The sequence below is a fragment of the Pangasianodon hypophthalmus genome, chromosome 1 (genome assembly GCF_027358585.1).
Source record: "Pangasianodon hypophthalmus isolate fPanHyp1 chromosome 1, fPanHyp1.pri, whole genome shotgun sequence".
Taxonomy (NCBI): domain Eukaryota; kingdom Metazoa; phylum Chordata; class Actinopteri; order Siluriformes; family Pangasiidae; genus Pangasianodon; species Pangasianodon hypophthalmus.
Window position 1 is genome coordinate 9,468,431 of NC_069710.1, and position 25,002 is coordinate 9,493,432.

The 25,002-nt window shown below is 39.1% G+C and overlaps 1 protein-coding gene across 1 annotated transcript in view; it reads right to left on the minus strand.

Moving 5' to 3' along the window:
* tmeff1b (transmembrane protein with EGF-like and two follistatin-like domains 1b) overlaps positions 1–25,002 on the minus strand; it is a 66,165-nt gene that overhangs the window by 40,471 nt on the left and 692 nt on the right. The window contains exon 2 of the mRNA XM_026947170.3: positions 204–313. Coding sequence (XP_026802971.1) covers positions 204–313 — 110 coding nt within the window. The remainder of the gene's footprint in view (positions 1–203; positions 314–25,002) is intronic.

The following is a 25,002-nucleotide window of genomic DNA, read 5'->3' on the forward strand; positions in this document are numbered from 1 at the left end:
ACTCAGTCACTTTATGCAGTCTGGGGCATTGCTCAGTGAAACTCTATTTGGGAAGTATTTGAGTGTGAATGTGCAGTTTCATTATTAAGGTAGCTGTTTATCCTAAATGCCTTATTTGTATATATTATTTTATTTTAAATAAAGTTAAATCACCAATAATGGTAAATGTGATATAAAATGTGAAATGCATGAAAAAAATTTACCTGAAACTGGCATACACATTTAAGGTCGGCACCATTGTCCCTGCAGATTCCACCATAGCGACATGTGGATTTGTCACACACTCGCAAATCACTCTTCTTCTCAGACAAATCTGGGATTAAAAAAACAGCCAAGCATGCAAACACACATAATGCATGTCAGTAACCTAATGTGATTTGTGATCATGTATTCTTGATCAGGGGTCCCAAGCTCAGGCCCTGGAGGGCAAAAATTTTTTCTCACTCTTCTAGAATACAATTCTAATAGAATTCTAGAATATTTTATCTGCCTGTAAAGGCCTTCATGTGTGCTCACATGGACTCCAACACTAATATTTTGGCCCTGAAAACTGAAACCCCTGTTAATCAGCACAGTAACAATACACTATATGGCCAAAAGTTTGGGACACCTGACCATCACACTAATATGTGCTTTTTGAACATATCATTGCAGATTTAGTCTTGCCTGTATGGTTCTAATAACCTCCAGTCTTCTGGAAAGTCTTTTGGAGCATGACTGGGGATTTGCCCATTCAGCCACAAGAATATTAGTAAGGTCAGGCACTGATGTCGGATGTGGAGTCCCGGGGCGCAGTTGCCAAAGGTGTTCAGTGGGGTTGCGGTCAAGGCCCCACTTGAGTTCTTTCACTCTAATCTTAGCAAACCAGGGCTTCACCTTGCTTTATGCTTTATTTATATATCATTATATAATTTTTGCTTTATTTATATATCAAGCCACATTAGCTAATCTTTACTATCAAGTTCTCAGAGAAATATCCAACAGTAGGAATGCAAATTTATTAGAAAATATTTCTATTACGTACAGAAAGAGAGGTGATATTTCACATTTAAACTTTTGCACCTAACAATAACATTTGTAAAAACCTTAACATACATACTAATTTCACTTAGTTTTTACTTTTAAATATTGGAGTATCTTGGACACTTTTTTGAACTTATAAGTATAATTTAGCTTCCAAGCGTAATTTTTTTCTAGGCAAGTGTTAATTTTGTTGACAAAAACTAAGATGAAACATGTTAATCAAAAATCCTTCTTTAATGAGGAAAACAAACTAAAAAATAACTAAAAAAACCCTCTAATCATATGGAAACATTTTCCTTAACAATAAAAATGAGATGAAAATGTCAGTGACTTTTGTTTGAATAAACATAAAACTGTTTTCCCTTGTCTCTGTATATGCATGTATTGTAATTGCTTGAATTCTGACCACAGTATGCACCCATTTAAGGCACTAATAACTAATAATTGGTTCGCTCTTTGTCAAGCTGTACATGTACTATTGCTGCCTGATGTGATTCCTGTGCTAAATTGCAACACACTCCTGCTGTGGGCTCTTTTGCTTACTGGACCAAATCAATCATACTCCTGGAGTTTGTTACAGGAAAAGGGCTTGAAAAAGCCTAAAGTCAAACTTGAATTCTGACGTGAATTAACCAAATCTCATGGTTGTGGATTTCTTGGGTCCAGACAGTTACAGTTAACTAACCCTCCAATAGTCTGAATCAGTATTGTACATGTTCACAGAGAACTTTAAAGGCCATTACCTGAAAATTTGTAAGTTGCAGCACAGCCAAATCAAGTGAAACATTTTTTTCTGCACTGTTCTGTGTAAACTCTAGAGACTGTTGGGTGTGAAATTCCCAAGAGATCAGCAGTTTCTGAAATACTCAAACCAGCCCATCTGGCACCAACAACCATACAATGGTTAAAGGCAAAGAGATCACACTTTGTCTTTATTCTGATGTTTGATGTGAACATTAAACATTAAAAGAAGCTCTTGACTATCTGCATGATTTTATGCATTGCGCTGCTGCCACATGATTTGCTGATTGGATAACTGCAGAAAATGAGCAGGTGTACAGGTATTCCTATTAAAGTGGACAGTGAGTGTATTATATATTTATATACAGTTAGGTCCAGAAGTATTTGGACAATGACAGAGTTTTTGTGATTTTGCCTTTATACACCACCACAATGGATTTGAAATAAAACAATCAAGATCGAAGTGTAGACTTTCAGCTTTATTTTAAGAGGTTCCACAAAAATATGGCATTCACCATTTAGGAATTACAGCTATTTTCAACAAAGTGCCTCCATTTTCAGGGGCTCAGAGGTATTTCGACAAAGCGACATAACTGTAAATATAACCATAATTTTAATACTTGAAAATCCTTTGCAGTCAATGGCTGCCTGAAGTCTGGAGCCCAGACTCCCTCCCTGGAGATGCTTTGCCAGGCCTTCACTGCAGCCACCTTCAGTTGCTGCTTGTTTGTGGGTCTTTCTGCATTCAGTCTTGTCTTCAGTAAGTGAAAAGCATGCTCTACTGGGTTGAGATCAGGCGACTGACTTGGTCATTGAAGAATATTCCATTTCTTTGCCTTCGAAGAGTCTTGAGTTGCTTTCGCAGTCTGTTTAGGGTCATAATCCACCTGCATTGTGAAGTGACTATCAGTTTTGTAGCATTTGTCTGAATGTGAGCAGAGAGTATAGCCCTATACACCTCAGAATTCATCTTGCTACTTCTGTCAGCAGTCATATCATCAATAAACACCAGTGAGCCCGTTCCATTGGCAGCCATACATGCCCATGCCATAACACTGCCTCCACCATGTTTGACACATGATGTGGTATACTTTGGATCATGACCTGTTCCTTTCTTTTGCCATACTTTTCTCTTCCCATGATTCTCGTACAAGTTAAGCTTGGTTTCATCAGTCCAAAGAATCTTATTCCAGAACATGGGAGGCTGGCTTTTTTAGATGTTTTCTGGCAAAATCTTATCTGGCTTTCCTGTTCTTGAATGTTACCAGTGGTTTGCACCTTGTTGTAAACCTTCTGTATTTACATTCATGAAGGTGTCTCTTGATTGTAAATTTTGACAATGATAGGCCTACCTTCTCCAGAGTATTCTTGACTTCTTTTGATGTTGTGAAGCGGTTTTTCTTCACCAAGGAAAGGATTCTGCGATCATCCACTTTAGATGTCTTCCACGGTCTTCCAGGCCTTTCGATGTTGTTGAGCTCACCAGTGCTTTCTTTCTTTTTTAAGAATGTACCCAACTGTTGATTTGGCCACACCTGAGGTTTTTGCTATCTCTTATAGATTTGTGTTGTTTTTTTAGCCTAATCATTGGCCTCCTTCACTCGCATTGAGATCTCCTTGGACTTCATATTGGTAGCTCCAGCCGACCAGCTGCCAAATGCCAACTCAATACCTGATATCAACTCCAGACCTTTTATCTGCTTCATTTGTCTTGAAGTAATGAGGGAATGGACCGCACCTGGTCAATTACCTTCTTGTCAGTCAATTGTCCAAATACCTTTGAGCCCCTGAAAATGGAAGTACTTTGCTTAAAATGGCTGTAATTCCTAAATGGTAAATGCCATATTTTTGTGGAACCTCTTAAAATAAAGCTGAAAGTCTACACTTCGATCACAACTTGATTGTTTTATTTCAAATCCATTGTGGTGGTGTATAAAGGCAAAATCACAAAAACTCTGTCACTGTCCAAATACTTCTGGACCTAACTCTCTAAATATATAAATAACATTTATAAATGTAAATAAGAGAGAGAGAGAGAGAGAGAGAGAGATAGGATCATTAAAATGTCATTATGAAAAATGTGCTCAAAATCTGTTTTCATATTTAAACCAGAAGAGGGCGTGGTCTGTATGTTTTTTGGTGGTGGTTGTTTTTTGGATTAGTTATAACCATACATTCATACCCTAGAAATACCCTGGAAAACATTGAAAAATAGGGCTGCTGGAATAGGGCTGTTACACTGATTGTTTAAACAATTAATCGCTCTCAACACTCGTGATTTGAGCCCTGGGTTTCACCTGTGAAGACTGTGTTTGTTGTTAAAAAGTATAAACGTACATGAAGACAAGAGAGCTGTCTACGGGAGAACAGCAAGCCATTTTGAAGCTGAGAAAAGAGGGAAAATCATAAGCATTGGGAATAGCTAATACAACCATTTGGAATGTCCTGAAAAAGAAAAGAAAAACACTCGTGTACTAACAACCAGACATCCAACTGGTCGGGCAAGGAAAACAACAGCAGTTGATGGCAGAAACATTGTGAGACCTCTGAAGAAAAACCCACAAAAAAGAGTCAGTGACATCACCAACAACCTCCATGGGTGAAAGTATCACAAGGTAGTGTCATGGCTTGGGCTTGCATGGGTTCTTCTGGAATGGACTCACTAATCTTTATTGATGTAACTCATGATGGTAGCCGCAGAATGAATTCAGAAGTCTACAGAAACATTCTGTTTACAAAGAAATGCATCCAATCTAATTGGACGGAACTTCATCATGCAGCAACACAATGACCAAAAACACACTGCCAACACAACAAAAGTGGAAAGTTTTAGACTGGCCAAATCAATCACCAGACCTTAACCCAACTGAGCATGCATTTCACTTCCTGCAGACTGAACGGAGAAACTCCCAAAACAACAACTGAAAGAAGCTGCAGTACAAGCCTGGAAAATCATCACATAAGAAGAATGCAACAGTTTGGTGAGGTCAGTGGATTGCTGGCTGGATGCAGTTAATGCAAGCAAGGGTTATGCAACCAAATATTAAGTGTTATTTACTTCAAGACTAGGGTTAGGGTTTGTCTGTTTCAATACGTTTGTCTGTTTCAATACTTTTGCTCATCTAGAATTTGGATGTTCTTTCACCAAAAGTGCTATGTTCCAAGTTGTTTAACACATCTAGATGTAAATATCAGGAAATGAAAATTCTCATCTCATTCATCTTTTAATCTCAAATCTAAATGTCTTCAGCATATACAAGGCCCTAAATGGTTTAGCTCCCACGTATCTAGCCAGTCTTCTAACACATCACAATCCACCACGCTCCTTAAGATCTCAAAACTCTGGACTTCTGGTAGTTCCCAGAATATCAAAGTCTACAAAAGGAGGTAGAGCGTTTTCGTATTTAGCTCCTAAACTTTGGAATAACCTTCCTGACAGTGTTCGGGGCTCAGACACAGTGTCCCAGTTCAAACGTAGATTAAAGACATATATCTTTAGCCAGGCATACACTTAATACATACCATAACCTTGTACTTCAGTATATCTGATTAATTGCAAATTATGCTTTAGGGCTTACTAATATTATGAACAGCAGCTACGCTAATTCCTTTCCACTTGTTTCCCTTCTTCTACCCATCCCGAGGCACACAGAGATTGTGCCAGCTCCAGTAGACGACGCCAACCCTATGAGGATCCTGAGGCATCCAGAGATGGACCTGCTCCAGCTGGTTTCTGCCTCATGAGGATTTGGGTATTCAAAGCAACGCTGCCAACCCTATGTGGACTTTGAGGAAGACAACAACCTACATGACTATAAATAAATACAGAAAGGACATTGTTCATATCACATTCTCCAGTGTCACCCAAATGAGGATGGGTTCCCTTTTGAGTCCGGCTCCTCTCAAGGTTTCTTCCTCATATCATCTAAGGGAGTTTTTCCTTGCCACAGTCGCCTCAGTCGCCTCAGGCTTGCTCACTAGGGATAATTCTGTCTAACATCTAGGACTGTTTGCATGTTTTTGTTTCTGTTTGCATGCTTTTTGTTTCTTATGTTCTGTAAAGCTGCTTTGAGACAATGTTCATTGTTAAAAGCGATATACAAATAAAATTGAATTGAATTGAATTGAATATAGCAAAAACAAACTAATTGGCCTTTTCCGTTCCGATACATTCAGAGGGGACTGTATGATTCAAAGTGTTATTCTGGTGTAAAAGATAATTGTACCAACTGAAAATATACTGATGAACAGCAGATTACCCACTTGTATGGAGAATTGTGCTTTTATGTTTCACTCATTTTGTCGGTGGAGTTCATTATAAAGGTGTGACTGACTAACCTTACCAAGCTACTTGGAGTGTTTGCTAAGGTCAGTCAGTCAATCATAAATAAAAAAAAGTGTCAATCATAAATTATTAACAAATTTAGCTGATGTTATTTGCCTTGGTTTATGCCATCACTTCATTTATTCATGCTGGTTTGCTAGTTATAAGTTCTGTACAACCAGCTAGCTTAGACATCAAAATGAGTAACAGTCCCCGCTAAGGATCTGCTAGAACAGTTTACAGCGGAAGAAGACATGATTTTGCTACAGAATTGTAAAGATCTTTAGGTCAGTGTTGGAAAATGCATGCACGTTCATGCTGTCATACTGTCACGTTCAAAACTGTCAGTCAATTCCAACTCCTATAATATGCATTTATCATCAGAAAAAATATTGGGGGAGATGGCAAAGTCAAGTGAACTTGAAAAGAAAATGACAGAGCACTATTCCCGAAAATAATTTGTGAAAGTGTAACTTAACATGTAAGTTTGTGTGTATCTCCTTTCACTAAAATGAGAATGGATTGGGTTAAAAATTGTACTGCAGCCAGCCATTAGAGGGCTTCAGAGATATTTTGGCTTCACATTTGACTCCCTGTTATGACATCCACCCATATACACAGTTATTGGTTAACATACAGTACATATAAAGTAGTAAGAGTGTCAAAAACTTTTTCTGTAGTGATAAGGAGATTTTGTTATTTTTAAATGCTTAAATGAATTATCTGCCAATAGAAAAAGACTATTTCAAGCTTGAACTGAGTATTAAACCTATTTCAAGCCATTTGTAATCTTATATATGGTTTATTGTTATCTTATAAAAGAAATATTAGATCAATATGACCATATTCAAGGTATTTCCACTTGATGTCATTTTTGCAGTGTATAAATTGGTTCCATTTGCCACGGCATCTTATTGTAACGCAGTGAAACAATTCCAGCACGTCAGCCAAGACATTTGAAAAAGACAATAATTTAAAAATAGCAGTTTCCCTATGTGACCTGCTCAGTGTCCATGAGCACCGGGGTACAGTGTAGACCCCCCCCCCCTTTTTTTTATCCAACATTTCTTGTCATCTCACTTAAATCAAAGTTAATTCACCTTTTCTGTAATTTGTCTCTAGGTTTTTTGGCCTTTTCAGGTATGGCTATATTTTTATAGGCATAGAAAAGAGTCAAAATAACTTCCACTTCTGCCTTATTGCCTCTTCATTCATGATTTCATGCTCCCAGCCCTCTGTGTGCTTGACCTTTTATGGAATTTTGTGTGTCGAGAACATGCTTGGCACTTTACAGGTGATCATATGCATACAAGTACAAAGAAAATCAATATTTCTGAAACTTTTGTAAATCTGGCAGACATTTTTAGCTAGGTTTGGCTTGTGCAAACATTTACACATGACTTCACTATAAGACTGATAAATGGGGCTGTTGTACACTATTGTTTTAGCTGTTTTAGCTGTGAAACATTACTTATCTTGAAGTGACATTTCTGAAGAAACAGAGAGAAATGGAGGGCTGCATAAGTTATACAGAGAGAAAAATGTGGCTGAGACTGTTAGACTTTACACCTCAGTCGATGTAAAGTACAAAGCTTTTGTCATGCATTGCACTTTTTATAAAATATTTTTTTAAAGTTAGATGTTAAATGTTTTATCAAATATTTGTCTATGAGATTTCAGACGTGGTTAATGTGTATTGATCTTTTTTTAACCATGCATAGTGTTCTTATCATTTAGTGTGACCACCTTTCATGTGGCATAACCAATAATGGTAATGACTATACTCAAATTCAAACATTTAGGTTCTGTGGCTGACATACTGATCACTGATATAGTATGCTCAAATGGACACTAATCTTGTATTTTTACCAGTTTTATGGGTTCCTCTTCCTGTGGGATCCCCAAACGTTCCCAAGCCAGCAGTGAGATAATATCTCCAGCAAGTATCTCCATCCAGTGGAAAGAGCCTAATACAGCTCTACTGGGAGCCGACCAGGGGGCATCCTTGTAAGGTGCCCAAACCACCTCAGCGGGCTCCTCTCAATTCAAAGGAGCAGTGGCTCTACTTTGAGGCTCTCTCAGATTGTCACACTCTTCAGATTATGCCAGAGAGTAAGTCCAGCTACCCTGTAGAGGAACCTCATTACCTCTGCCTGTACCTGCAAACTTATTCTTTCAGTCACAATGGGGGCATAGACTGACCGGAGATCAATAATTACAAAACTAACACACATTGGGCTGAACACATCTTTCTGCAGATTTTCAGCTTTCTGACAGGCTGACCAGAAGTTGTGAGAGCTGGAAAGCACATCTCAACACCTTTCATTACCAACATCCAGGGTGCAAGCTCCCTGCTCTATTCTGTCTAAAAACAGAATTGTGTTGTACAAAGACACACACAGCTCCAACACCACTCACAATTTTGCTGATAACACTGCTGTGGTAGGACTGATCACCAATAACGATGAAGGGGTCTACCTAGAGGAAGTGAAAACACTGATAATGTGTTGCCAGGTCAACAAGCTCATCTTGAATGTCAGCAAGACAAAACAGCTGCTGGTGGACTTTAGGAAAAAGCACAATTGGACCTATAACCCTCTAACAATCAACAGGGCCCATTTCGAGAGGGTATGCCACATTAAGCACCTGGGCACTCACATCTTGGAGGAATTGAGCTGGTCAACACACTGAGTGAGACACTGGTTAAGAAAGCACAACAATGCACATACTACCTATGGTCCACCAATAAACCTTAGCATCCTAACAGACAAGATCTCTGCCTTAAAGACTCCTATCACTGACACCACAGTTTGTTCTCCTTCCTGCGGTCTGGCAAAGCATGAGAGCAAACACAGTGTACTTCAGAAGAAGCTACTTTCCACAGAGTATCTGACTCCTCAATGTGGACCCAAGTTAGGTACACGCACAATATTTGTCACACACACATTACAGCACATATTACAGCATATCCCTGCTTGTTAGGAAGCTGGGGTCAGAGCAAAGGCTCGGCCATGATACGGCACCCCTGTTCAAGGGCCCAACAGTGGCAGCTTGGTGGTGATGGGGCTTGAAATCATGACTGTTTGATCAGTAACAGAGCATTAACCTTCGAGCTACCACTGCCCATGTACTTTTAAGTATTATAGTTATGTACTTTATAACCATTTATCTCTTACTCTGAACATGCCAGACAAACCTACTTGCACACAGCTGTGTCAGTTTACATATCACTGAGTTGCCGCACTGTGCCTACCATTGTCTTTTGTGATTTTTGCTGCACTGTCCACTGTTGCCTCCTATGTCTCATATCTTACATCTCCTGGTACATGACTGGTACACCATTACCACTACTCACTCTGGACACTCTCACTCTTGCACTCCAATGCCCATTTGCACATACTGGACATAACTTGCATATACTTATGTACTGTATGTTGTATGGGCTGTTGATACCGCTTTGTATATGGATATTGTTTTAACAAATAAAACTTGAAACTAACACTGCTGCCAGTGAACTGATCCATTTGTCAATCTCACACTTTCTTTTTTCATCACTTGTGAATAAGATTCCAAGATACTTAAACTCTGCCAGAGTCAAGGCCTCTCCCCTAACCTGAAGAGAGCATCCCACTCTATTCCAGAGGAGACCCATGGGCATCAGAATTGGAGGTGCTGATTTTCATCCCACCCTCACACTCAGGAGAGTGCATGTCTGAGGTCCAGTTTGGGTGGTGGAAAAAGAAAATCATCTGAAAATAACAGGGATCTTACTTATACCACCCCCTTATGGCAGCACTCAATTGGTGAATTGAGGGTGCCATATGGCTGGTTAATTTGGGCTGTGCTGTTCTCTATTTTCTGAACCTTGTGTTTATCTCTCCAGGGCTTCTTTGATCACATGCACCCCTGGCACATAGGGTAGGTTTCACAGGGATTGATTTACACATGCCTGGCAACACAGACAGTTCCAAACACACTTGACACTGTCCAATATCCAGATTGGCAGAGAGCCACTAAATTGCTGTGTAAAAGTGTGGGCTTGGTGCCCTGCAATGGTGTCCCATTCAGGGTGTGTTCCCCACCTCATGTCCAGTGTTACTTAGACAGTTCATTACAATGCGGAAAAATGCTGTTGTTATTCTATGCTTTGACAAGCTGTTGGAATTAATTTAGTTAATTACGCAGTTATGTACCACAAGGTACTGCCACACCATGTGTCGTTCACATCTTGTGCACAGTTGTACTGCCCACCTTCCCTTGTGCAACTTCACTGTTGCCACTGTTCACACTGAGCACGTTCAGAGGAGAGTTTAAAGCTGTGCAAAGTAATAAGAATACTAAGATTACTCTGTGCATTAGTTTATTGTTAGAATTAACCTTAGGTAATTACACTGTATACCACAGTGTCTTGCTATACCCTGTGGGCTGTTTGTGTGTAAGTGTGAAGTCATACTGCCCAACTTCTATTTTACTGTGTTGCCCAAGCGCACAAATAGGCCCAAAAATGAGGTCACCTACCATGGAGGAACAAGCCCAGAGACAAGAATGTCTCTCCCTGACTGACTTCGTAAGCCAGCTAATTTGTCTTCCTGATGAAGAAGAAGCTGAAAATAGGTTTTAGCAAGTTTCAATGTGCTACGGCTTCAGAAAAGCAGTTTTACATGCAAACACTTACATGCACATTCATGTCATACTTTCAGATGAGGTTTGTGACATTGTTACGATGGAAAATGATATGCACTATGATTGTTTATATTTTGATAATAAAGTGTTAAAAGTTAAAAACTTGAAAAACTGCTGAAATGTAGTTTTTATCAAATATTCACAAATACAGTGCTTTTTCAACAAATGCCTGTGCTTACAGAATCGTGTGCATTAGGTGCTGAAAATGCATTTTAGTGAGTTACACATGCATGTAGGTTTCATACTTTGAGTTTTTCACATTATTATGATGGAAAATCATATGAAATATTATATTTTTACATTAAAATTCATTATCTGATAATAAAGTGCTAAAAAGTAAAAAAAAAAATGACATTACTTGTAGAAAGGTACTTTTAATCCAATATGCACTAAAACACTCAACAAATGACTGTGTGCTTACACAAGTGCATGCATTAGGCGCTGAAAATTTGTTTTAGCAAGTTTGAAGGCACTACGGCTTCAGGAAAGGCGTTTTTTGTGTAAACACATACAATCAAGTGGGTGTCATACTTTTAATACTGGGTTTTCACATTATTATGCTGCAAAATAAAATGAAACATGAATGTTTATTTTAAAATTCTTATTTTTCAATTAAAGTGCTAAAAATTCAAAAACCAGAAAAGAAAACGTATAGAAAGGTACTTTTTATGAAATATGCAAGAACACAATGTTTTCTCAACAAATGCCTATTTGCTTAAAGCACTGTGCATTAGATGCAGAAAATACTTTTGAATCTCCCTAAATTGTTTTTGACTTTTAACACTTTAATATCAAAATATGAGTTTTAATATAAACAATCATGTTTCATAACATTTTCCATCATAATAATGTGAAAAACCTCCATTAAAAGTATCATACCCTCGTGCATGTATGGGTATGCACGAAAAAAGGCTTTCCTGAAGCCTAACGCTTTTAAACTCACTAAAATACATTTTCAGCGCCTAACGCGTGCACTTGTGCAAGCACAAACGCAGCTGTTGAGAAAACAGCATGATCATGCCTTTGTACACTTTTTTCCATTTTTGACTTTTTAATACTTTATTATCTAAATATCAATTTTAATATAAACAATCATGTTTCAAATCAGTTCCCACCATAACTATGTTAAAAACCTCTATTAAAAGTGTGACTCAAACATGCATGTATGTGCTTGCCTGAAAAACAGATTTCCTGAAGCCGTAGCGCCTTGAAGCTTGCTAAAACGCATTTTCAAATGTTTCACGCATTTCAGAATGACACACACTTGCATGTCTGAGTTTACATGAAAAATGGCTTTCCTGAATCCCTTGCACCTTGAAACTCATTTAAACCTGTTATTAAATGACCTAATGCAGACAGTTTGTGTGTCAACATAGGCATTCGTTGAGAAAACATTGTGTTCGGGCATATTTAATGAATAGTACCTTTCTACAAACAATTTTTCATATTTTTGACACGTTTTATCAAATTATAAATTTTAATATAAACAATTGTTTTTTTTCCTATCATTTTCCAATAATTTACCATGTCAAAACCTCTATTAAATGCATGTACAGTCATGTGAAAAAATTAGGACACCCTATTAAATATTCAGTTCTTTATTAAGAAATGTCAACATGTCAATTTCTGATCTTGTTTTAATTTGTAGCTGTAGATGAAAGTGATGTAATTGCATGTAAACAACAAAAGAAAATCACTTTGTTTTCACTTATTAAACAAAAGAAATCAACAAAAATGAGTATTTCAACTGAGGAAAAAGTTAGGACACCCTATGCCCTAATAGCTAGTGTTTCCCCCTTTGGCTGAAATAACCTCAATGAGACGTTTTTTGTAGCCATCTACCAGTTTCTGAAATCGGCTGGACGAAAGTTTCCCCCACTCATCAATGCAGAATTATTTCAGCTGTGCGATGTTTGAAGAGTTTTTTGCATGCACAGTCTGTTTCAAATCACTCCACAGGATCTCAATAGGTTTAGATCTGGGCTTTGACTTTTCCATTTTTTACTTTTCAGCCAGTCCTTGGTGGATTTACCAGTATGTTTTGGGTCATTGTCTTGTGGCAAGGTCCAGTTCCGCTTCAGCTTCAATTTTTTGACAGATGGTCTCACATGTTCCACAAGCACCTTCTGATACAATGTAGAATTCATAGTGGATTCTATGATGGTGAGCTGGCCAGGTCCTGCTGCAGCAAAGCATCCCCAAACCATAATACTTCCACCTCCATGTTTCACAGTTGGTATGAGGTTCTTTTGCTGAAATGCTGTATTTGGTTTACGCCAAACATGCCCTTTGTTATGATGTCCAAATAATTCAATTTTAGACTCATCTGTCCAAAGCACATTATTCCAGAAATCTTGGCCTTTGTCTCGGTGTTCTTTGGCAAACTTCAGTCTTGCTCTCATGTTTTTCTTAGACAGCAAAGGTTTCCTCCTTGCACACCTCCCATGATAATTAAAGTTGTGCAGTCTCTTTCTGATGGTAGATTCATTGTAGGATCTGAAGTGAACAGACAAGGAAAGCAAAGAAGCCATAAAGCTAGGAATCCTGCTCCCAGAATTTGCAGACAGAAATTTGTTTACTCATTGCTGGATTTCAACTGTCCTGTGAACAATCAGCAACTTACAGGACATCCCTGACCAGAGGACGAACCTTCTCAGCCAAGAGGAACCTCTGTCAATCTTATTGATCTAGGCCGTTGGCCAAGACCAGATGGCTCACCCAACACAATGGTAAAACTGATAACTACAGAAAAGGGCTCACCCAAGGACCACCTTTGTTCTCCCCAGGAACACAAAGTTCACCACCCTTCACACATTCCACAGAACCCAGCTTTAACAGACTACATAAGGCTACTTTACATCTCCTGTAAGGACAATGACTTTCAAGATGATGCACCATAGGTTGGAAACTTCAGTGTTGGAAAGCCTCTTTTAATGTCATTCCATATATGTATCATACTTATAGCCACCAGGTCATTATGATGCTTTTTGATCGTTTAACAGGGATCATAGTGTTCACAGCAGGTATGTCATGTTTGGTATGTGTGTGATCACTATGGAATTTCCTAAGGGGTGGTATAATGAATTTGAGTACAAGGTATTACATGCATGTTACCAAGTTCGTTACCAAAGTTCTAACCTAACCTAAAGCAAAGTTTGCAAAGCTCATAACTCAGAGACCAGAATGTTAATTAGTGTCAGAGGAGGAGAATACAGTTTACACCCGGCCCCAAGATCCTGCTGATTGGAGCAAACACTTTGGGGTCAGCCCAACTGGAAAGGGTTAAAACCCCCTGACACAAAGGAAACTCTGAGTCTCATCCACAACATCTTTCAAGGAGTCTCATCCAGTCCATCTTTGAGAGAGTCCAACACATCTTTGCAAGAGTCTCCATCCACATCTGAAGGAAGTCTCATCAACCAAGAGCTTTAGAAGTTCATCACAAGGAGATCACGCTTGCTCCGAGTCTCCGCATCCAGACCGGTTCTTGCAAAGCCTCCAACTCTCGCCTTCGCACCGCTGTGAACCATTCATGAAAGTTTTGCAAACTGCCTACGAGACTCCGCCGGGTTCGAGCCTCACTCTGTTTATCTTCCTCATTGGTCTTTCGAGACGCTACATAAGGCCAACCAGACCACTGACCAATCAACATTGCCGGAAAATCCTTCCAAACAACAACGCAACAAGGGAATCCCTGGCAACACAAATGCTAGTACCTCCAGATTTTTGCTGAACTGGTGCATTTAATACAAGTTTAAAGCCCTTCTAAACGAAGCGAATGTTGAATTAAACTGATAAGTTGATGGTTCGTTCAGGTCATGGTCTGAGAAACTGCTAGAAACTTGGAATTTCATTCACTCTCTTTTCAAAGCCATTTTCACCCCTGTTTATGTGTGTGTATTTGTGTTAGATTAGTTTCTGTGTTTTAGAATAGTAATAGTAAGTCTCGTCTGATTTTTAAAGGCCAGTGTCTTGTGTCTCTGTGCTTCAAATTTATTGCCTTAAACTGCCGATCTTGTTAGTGTGCTCTTAATATAGTGTTTCACTATATTTAGGATATTATTGCTGGTGGCCACGGAGGTAATATCCCATATACAATTAATAAATACACTCGTTTCAACTTATCGCTGGACGAATAGTTGATCAGCTATTAAAATATTAAGTTTACAAATTTCCCCTTCTGAGCTGATCTGCTAATCTCCTACATACTTTGGTGGAGAATACATCAGCTTAATCTAAATGAGCTAAATTCCTTACATCATGCACTTTGACATCAACTGTAGCAAGAGCTTGCTGTAGGTCCCGTGATGATATTTTAGGGTTTTTGGAGACTTCTTTAAACATCTTGCAGTCTGCTCTTGAGGTGAATTTGCTTGGATGGCCTGACCTGTCCATGTTGGCAGTTGTTTTAAATGTTTTTCACTTGTAAATGATTTTCCGGAGTGGAATGGCTGATTACAAATTCTTCTGAGATCTTTTTATATCCCTTACCAGACTCATAAGCATCAACAATCTTCTTTCTGAAGGCCTCAGAGAGCTCTTTGGATCTCACCACTTCAACAATTAAGAGCAAACCAAACTAAATGTCTGAGGTTTAAATAAGGCAAGCCTCCTTCAAAATGCTCTGTAACAATGTTCTAATAATTTGCACCTGATGTGATACAGGAACTTACTGTAACTTACTGTAGGTAGGTTTAGCCATTTTAAGTACAAATAAATGAGGGAGTGTCCTTACTTTTCCTCACAATAAATTGGATTTTTTTTTTAAATTACATTTTACAGATCATTTTAAAAAGACTTTTCTTTGGTTTTATTTGTTTATTTATATTACTTGAATCTCCCAATATTGTTAAAATGAAGATCAAATGTCCATACGTTTAACTATGTTAAAAAAAAACCCACAGGCTTTCATGGGATGTCCTAATTTTTTCACATGACTGTAGGTGTTTGAATGAAAGATGGCTTTCCTGAAGCCCTTGGTTCAGTAAACACCTAGCACACTGTTTTCCCAAGCAGTGCCTCTGTGCTCAGACAAGTTTGTGCATTAGCCACTGAAAATGCATTTTAGCATTTAAAAGTATTTTTGCACATTGTTTTCATGGAAAATGATATTAAACATGATTGTTTATATTAAAATTCAATAATATCAATAATCAATAATAGTAGCGTTATAGTAAAATATATTATAATATAATATAATACAATAATAATATGAGAGTGCCGTTTGGCCTTGCAGGTCCTTACGGGGAAAGCTGCGGTTTGTGTGTTATTGCGATTAGTACATAGGTGGTTTTCCTCCACCACGTCAAACTCCTTGCCTTGTGTAGCAATAGCTAAATCATCTGCATAAATGAACCTTGCTGTATCATCGCTCCTTGGTTGGTCATTTGTGTATATGTTAAATAGGAGGGGTGCCAGAACATTCCCTTGAAGTAAGCTGTTCTTGAGTCTTCACCATCTGCTCTTCTTGCCATCCAAATGGACAAATAGTGGAACGAAATGTCGTGTCTCGCAGGACCACAATTAAGTTGACTATACATATATACATACTATAAATGAAATTGTGCAGAAGAAATATTCTGTACATGAAATTGTGCAAAAGAGATATTTTGGGGGAAGCAGGGCATAGTGCAATATGATCTGTAGTGCAATGCACAAGTAAACATAAATTGTCAAATTGAATCTTTGTGTGAGGGAGTGTCTATGAAAGGTGTTCGGTGTACATTCAGAGAAAAGAGTGTGTTACTACAGGTGGTTTGTATATCCCACTCACCTATGTGTAGCACACTCAGAATTGCACTTAAACAGATTGTCAGTTTTTCATGAGCTGGGGGAGGGGGTGAGGTGTTCATGGTTTCAGGAGGTAGGGTTGCGGATGAGGTTTCAGAGGGGGGCAGGGAGATTGGAGTTGAGGGCCCTCACAGCCCAGGGGAAAAAGCTGTTGAGCAATCTGACAGAGTGAGCTTTGATACTCCGGTACCTTCTACCTGATGGCAGGAGCTGGAAGAGATTGTGGGAGGGATGGGTAGGGTCCTTCACGATGCTGGTAGCCTTGCTGGAGCATCGTGCAAGGAAAATGTCCAGGATGGAGGGGAGAGGGGCACCGATGATCTTTGCAGCTGTGTTCACTGTCCGCTGTAGGGTCTTGCGGTCAGCAGCACTCCAATTTCCATACCAGATAGTGATGCAGCTGGTCAGCACACTCTCAATGGTGCCCCTGTAGAAAGTGGTGAGGATGGGTGGAGGGAGACTTGCTCTTTTCAGCCGGCGGAGAAAGTGGAGGCGATGTTAGGCCTTCTTGTTGAGTGACGTGATGGTGGTGGTCCAGGTGAGATCCTCCATAATGTGCACTCCCAGGAATTTAGTGCTGCTGACTCTCTCCACGGCCAAGCCGTCGATGGTCAGTGGGGGGTGGTCAACAGAGTTTCTCCTGAAGTCCATCACAACCTCCTTTGTCTTACTCACATTGAGGGACAGGTTGTTGACACCGCACCATTCAGCCAGCTGTGGCACTTCCTCTCTGTAGTTTGTTTCATCGTTGTTTCTGATGAGGCCTACCACAGCTGTGTCATCAGCAAACTTGATGATGTGGTTGGAGCTGAACTTGGGAGTGCAGTCGTGAGTCAACAGCGTGAAGAGCAGCGGCCTGAGCACACAGCCCTGTGGGGCACTTGTGCTCAGTGTGGTAGTGCTGGAGGTGTTGCGGCCGACATGGACTGACTGAGGTCTTTCAGTTAAAAAGTCCAGGATCCAATTACAGAGGGGTAAGTTGAGGCCCAGCAAGTTTAGTTTGTTGATAAGCTCCTGAGAGATTATTGTGTTGAATGCTGAGCTGAAATCGATTCTAACATAAGAGTCTTTCTGTTCCAGGTGAGTAAGAGCTAGGTGGAGAGTGAAGGATATTGCATCGTTCGTGGAACGGTTTGGACGGTATGCAAACTGGAATGGGTCCAGCGTGTTTAGGAGACAGGACTTGATGTGATGCATGACTAACCTCTCAAAGCATTTCGTCATGATTGGGGTCAGTGCTATGGGACAATAGTCATTCAGGCAGGACATAGGTGACTTCTTTGGTACTGGAATTATGGTGGTGGATTTGAGACACTTGGGGACGACTGCCTGGCTCAGCAAGGTGTTGAAGATATCTGTTAGGACATCCGTCAGCTGTGCAGCACAATCTCTTAGTACACGGCCAGGTATGTTGTCAGGGCCCGCAGCCTTACGTGGGTTGATCCTGGACAAGGTCTTACTTACGTCGGCTGGAGAGAGACAGAGCACCTGGTCGTTTGGAGATGTGTGTAATGTACTGTGTGAGGTTAAGGGTTTGGCTGGTGGTTGACTTTCTGGGTTGAAAACCTGCCTGTTCTGGGATAAGGCATTCATCAATCACTGGCGCAAGGCAGTTCAAGAGTGTTCGAAAAGCTTATAGGTGCGACATAGCAGTAATATAGGTCTATAGCTCGTGGGGTTATGTGGGTTCTTACCCAGCTTCAGTAAGGCAATAACTTTAGCTTTCTTCCAGATTTTAGGGAAGTTCCTCATTGTCAGGCAGTAGTTGAACAATTCTAGAAGCCATTTCTTTATCTCTGGGCCAGTATGTTTGATTTCCTCAATTGCAATCTTATCTAGGCCCATGGCTTTCCCTAGTCTTAAGACGGCTATACAATCTACCAGCTCCCCCATGGTAAAGGGCTTTGAAAAACCAGGGTCGTCAAGGTGTTTCTTTCTGTCCAGCTCGGTCTTTCCCTTCTGTCCTTTTTCCTTCTTTCCACATTTGCCATTCTGGAGCAGTTGGTTGGCAACCTTGTTGGCATTCACTTTGGGTTGCTGTGGCACTACTATAGGGTCACCAGAGTTGACCTCCAGAGTTGACCTCCATGCCCTCTTCCTGTTTCTAGACATGTCTATCGTCTCAACCAGATTTACCCAGGTTTTCCTTCGCTCTTGGGAGATGTTCTTCATAATAGTCTAATCCACCTTGACAGTTTCTTCAGAGAAAGGGTTAGCTTCAAACATGGCGATATACTTGTCGAAGAGTTCAGCTGTCTTGCCAGATAAGCCTGGGATATACTGCACTTTGCATCCTCTAGGGATGTGGTGGTCTTCGTGCTTTCTTCTTAGTCTCACAAAACTTATCATTGCATGAAGAGGTTGGCTCAATGTGCACAATCTTCTCTTTCATTTCATCGCAGAATCTGTCCCAATCTGCCTTCTTGTAGTTGAAGTGCCGCCTACATAGTACCGTGTTGGGAACAATGACACTGAGAACTTCAGTTACAATAGGGCGATGTTGAGAGTTGGGTATCGGATCATGAATCTTCTGACACTGGCCTGCAATATTGTCTGACACAGCAATAAGGTCAGGATTATAACCTTGCATCCATAGCGCACTAAGGAAAGATGCTGGTAGCTTGGGATAAGAGACTCAACTTGTGTTATGATCCATGGATTACGATCTATCCATTCTTCTACTGCCTTTCCATCTTTATTGGAGCTAAACCAAAAACAGCAGTTGTCTGAAATGCAGGTTAAGGTCTGTGTGCTGTGCGCTTAATGTAAGTCAACTCGCCCACGTTGTCTGTTGTGCTGGCAGTGGAGTTTGAATTAATTTGGCTGGGATGAGAAAATATATAAAATAAAATCACAACAGTTTTCCTGCTCTGTGCAGTTCAATTTGTATCTCATAAAGCACTTGTGCATTTTAAGTGGATGTCAGACCATGATCCACAGTAATTAACACATTTACAAAATACTATATTTTCTATCAAAACCGCAGACAGAAAGAAGCCATGTCAGTGAGTAGTCGTGAAAGGTGAGTAGTAAGGAAACGGTTACTCACGTTTATTAGCTACTATCTCCAAGAAGAGGTGCAATAGTGGGACAAAGAGTGGTGGTCAGTGATTGGTCATTGGGAAACAGTTGTAACTGGTCGCAAGTGCAACACAATCAGACATTACGCACTGATGGTGAGTCAAATGAACCTGCTCTCTCAACTCATATATCAGCATGAGCCATCGAGTTCAAGACAGTCACTAACGTGTGCTCAAAAAGTCGCTTTGTCACAAGGGTCTTTTGTTTAATGTCACCAAATCTAGAAACAAAGCCTCAACACGGATTGCGTGTTGCAGGTGTCTACAGTGCTGTGCATGTACTGGCCTACAGGCAAAACCTGACTGGTTGGATTGTGCACTTTACTTTTTTTTTTCCTTCTAACATCCTCCTAATAAAGACACAGTAAGTGATGTAAACCAAGCATCAATCCTTCCATGATTGATAGAGTTGTGGATTTAAATGTTAATTAAATTGAAATGCTTCGATAAGTGATCGACTTGAAACTGCTAAATATAGATAAATGAAAAAGTTTTCTGTGAAAATTAACTTCATTTACACTTGATCATGCAAAGTTTATTTTTTTCCCCCCAGCACTTTTCAAAACAAAGGTACGCCCGTTTTATATTCTTTGTTTTGTGGCTTCCGAGACTTTGTCGCCGTCTTGTTCAGCACATTCTCATTTGGGTCGTGCAACACTGCCCCCTAGTGGACACGCTCACATTATGTGCAAGTCTGAAGACTTCACCCTGTGCAAGCATGCGCAAACGACGCCCTGACATGCTCACATCACCATGCTCACAGAAGTATAAATCAGCCCTGAATCATTTTTACACTCAAATCGCATTATACACAACAGATAAACATCAATTTTATTCAGAGTTTCAGCCGTGTGAGATGCAAGTTCATGCACGATGTACAGTGTATTGCGAGTGGTCATTATGGATAACTTGTTCATTCGCACAAAGAAACTTCAAAGGCTCGATCTGCATTCCTCTTGTGCTTGCTACAAAGCGAAAAAACTCAAGTAAGACAGTACATTAGGGCAGGAAAATATAGTATTGCTTACTGTAGATTTTAGGCACTTAATACAAGAGTTGGCCATCTATATGTTATTTTGTAATCAAGTAGGCTATTATTGATTTGTCTTTGTATTCTTTTTGTTTAGCTATTTTAGACAGGAAACTGTTGTACTGTTTCAACATTAACATAGGAAATATTTTAGCAATGGGCTAAAATATACGAAACCATTAGCAATGGGCCTTATTAACTTGATACGAACGGGTTTATTTGTAAATCGGTTACACACAAAATTTGGTATTCATGAAAATCCAATAATTATACAAAAACCTTTTTTACTGCACCCGAGTGTGTAAATTTACACATAAGAAGACTAAGTATTATATGAACCTTGACTTAATCGACTTCAAATCATATAGTTTGCATGGATTACTGCACTTTTGTATGTAGAATATACAGCATTTAACAGAAGCCGATATCCAGAGTGACTTACAGAAGCGCTTTGGAGTCTCTGTTTAAAAAAAAATAATGATAGTTCACTAGGTCAGAGACTAAGAATACAATTGAGAAAATTTTGTGAGAATCAGTAGTTTTATATTATTGGCATAAAAAAAGGAAAGAAAGCGAGCCAACGCAAAACAATAAATTAAGACAAATAAAAACTAATCATTCGATTATGACGAAAGAAATGCTGCGGAGGATGGGTCGGGCTGTGCATAGCCATAAGCTGTAAACAAATACCTCAGCTGATTGAAGATTTAGCATTCACTTATTCTTATTAATATTATAAATGATTAAATATTTTAGTGGCATAGAAGTGAGTCAAATAACTTCCACTTCTACCTTTTAGGATTTACGCTGACCGTTCAATTTCGTGCTCCCAGCTGTCTGTGCACTTTAAGTTTTATGGAGTTTTGTGGGCATCACTACATGCAAATGAGATTAATGTGAAAAATGAATTAACGTGATAAATTTACACTGTCGTTCTTAAACTTCAGTTAATCCTGATATTCACTCATAACTGTTAAACCATGAAGACACCTATGTAAAAATATTTTAGGAAAACGCTCATACAGGGCATCCCAAGCTGTTTTATAAACCAGCCTTTATTAGCTAGTCCAGCGCTCGTGCTCTCTCTCTCTCTCTCTCTCTCTCTCTCACTCACTCACTCACTCACACACACACACACACAAATTATAGCCAAGACTAGACGGTTCCTAAGCTTACGCTTCCTCAATTTGTTTAGCAGCACAGTAGCATGCCTGACAAAACAGAGGAGTTGGTGTATTAAAAATTAAACATTGATTATATGGAAGTACTGGATTTTACACAACGGACACGGTCCAAGCTTGAGGCAAATACGCAAAGGCAAGACTGGCAGATCGAGGAAGCACTTGCTATGTTTAATTCCGTTTAAGGTCTATATTTGGTTTGTAGCCATATTCCGAATATGTTGTTTATATGCGTACAGGCATCAGAATATTCCTGTATACATGGTTGCTGTAAGTATGCCTGAGTTGCCATTCCTAAATATCTAGCCAACAGCTAAGCATCTTTAAGCATCCACAATTCCTTGTGAACTGAGCATGCGCATATATTTCCTTTCAGTGGATTTTCTGAGTAAGGTGTTTACACGAAACAAATTTCCGATTAAAACAGGCAAATTCCAGAGGTGGAAATCGGAATTTGGGAAATCAGAATATGGGCAATGTTTACTTGCACACCAGTATTCCAATATTAATCAGAATTTGGCAATATCCTAATTAATATTGAGTAAACGCCGCAATCCGATTGCCCAATTCAGATTAAGACAATATTCTGATTCCCCAAATTCAGATTCCCACCCTTGGAATATGCCTGAATATTAAATTTGTTGCATGTAAACACCTTATTCAGAAAATCTACTGAGAGGAGATATATGCGCAAGGAATTGTGGGCTGTGAGCAACTCAGCTTGGTCTAGTTTCAGCCTCAGACATTTAGCTGTCTACATCTTTATCTATACAGGTCTATTAATATGGGTTTATCCTGTTATTTTATGAAACAAGTGTGTGACAGTTTTGTCATTCAGTTTGGACAATACTGACCAGGTGCATACCTGGGTTGCAAACCCTTACTTCTTCCTTTGTAGTTCTAGTATAAAATTTAAAGTTGCTGAATGTAAGGTTTTGTAGTTTCTGCCGCTTTGTTAGAAAAATGCTATTTTAAGGTAGTAGACGAAAAACCTTTTCTAACCCCAGTTGTGCTGCTCCCTTCTCCACCACACAAATTAAACTGATGGCTGAGAGAGGCAAATCAATACACATTCAAGGAAAATTACAAACTGCATACTGCACATGAAAACCCCTCTCAACTCACTTTCATAATTAGCTTCTTTCTGTTATCTACAGATACTGCATTGAATTTTCCACCAACTGCAAAAGAAAGAACAATTATAATTAGCCATCTGCTTACTGCATTTCCCCCTTTAGCCAACCACAGATATGAAAGTGACATTTCCTGCTCCTTCAGCCTCTTTACACCTGAGCAATCATGGTAGGCAAATCTGTATTTTTATCTAATTAATTATAATCATTATTCATTACTTACAAGTGGGGAAAAATAACACAAAAAATATCACAAAGTTCAGTGGTGGCTTGTCCATAAAGGTACATATATCAGCCATTCTACAAATGTTAATCTTCATAAATTCTTCAATCACAACTCCAAACATTTTAAATTCCACTGAAATATTAATGACCTCTTTTGAGTGGCCAATGATTTTTTTTTTAATTGTTCTTTGACAGATATAAGCCAATGTTCCATTGATTTGGTTGCTTTTCTCAATGTTGCACAATCATGAGGTAGTGTACTTACTCACTTAGACTTATTACTGCACCTAGTGGTCAAAAATGGTCAAAAGCACTAATAAGGGCAGCACTGAGGCAGGAATCACACTGCTCCATGCTTGGGGAAAGAGCAGCAGAAAGGACAATTAATGGCAGGGTTGGCAGAGTTGCCAGGGTTGTCAGGGTCGTGTTCCAGATTGGGTTAATTTAAAAATATTCCATGGCTGTCAAGGTCTTATTTATCCTCTTGCACTTGCCCAATCTTATCACGTTTAAAATGCAAAACACAAACAAATCCAGTTAGCAATTAGCTTAGCCACTTTAGCTAGTTCTCTAGCTAAAGCAATTTCACAACATGAAAAAAATGATAAAAAGCTAAACTCTAATACTCCTAAATCCTTTCTCTTCATGTTAGAGTACTGTATTAAACTCTTTCAATCCCTTATTGGTTGTTGGCTCTTGTCTGTTACCATGTAGGTGGACTTCTTTAATGCCTAAACTTAATGCGTGATGCTGTGTGACGTGTCTATGACCTATACATAAAAAACTCCTGCCAAATCCAATCCAGCAGCTCTGAATTTAAACTACTGTGAATTATTATTATAGGCTTTATAGGGTGGCTCTCAGCAGCATTGGAACATTGTTTTACAGTGTTCTTTCAGGTATTTGTATGCATATTTGCAGGTAGGTCAGTAATCTTGACTAAAATATTTAATTTTTTTTAAGGGCAGATTGTTAGTCACTAAATTATTACATTATTATTATTATTTTTAGTATTTTGAACACTTCTTTTGTGGTGGTTATGCTGCTGGCTAAGCACCAAGATGCTGAATACAATGTAGATGAACCAGAGACTTACCCTATCATCTTTTTATGAAAGTCCCTCACTCGTCCAAAATCATGGCCAATTAAAATTATTTCCTTGGTGTTTACAGCTTTTAATTTCGTGCACAATCTCTACTATTGTCACTGATTTATTTATATTATTTATAAATGAGAAAGACAGGATCAAACAAAATAGTCATCTAGTACAGAATACGGTTAAAGTAAACATAATGGAATAAGGCCCGTTTTTCTGTAATCCTGGAATAATGTTTTACTGTTGTGATTAGCCAAAATGCTATACTATTGCAGCGAATATTGAAAAATGCATATGTATATGAATCCACGCCTAAATTACTGGGTACAGAGCACAATATGATGTTGTAAAAAAAAAAAAAAAGAAAAGAAGAAGAGGGCCGACCAGTCTACCTTTCTTTGGTGTGGCCCAGGAGCCTTGAGTAGCCATGTAATATTTCCTTGCCCATTAATTCGTATATTTTAACTCATACTTGTATTTTGTCTGTAACTAGAGGAAAGACGTCTGTTTTAAACGGAAACGTTTCACCGTTTAATTGCATGTTTATAAATACGGGACGTAGATACACTAGATCCTTATAGCTGCGTGAAGGGTGGGGTTCACGATGTCTTTTAAATCGTGCCTCACCTAACCCGACACAAAGACAGCAAACATACAAAAGTAGGTTAGGTTAACGGTGTAATATTGTAGTCGAAA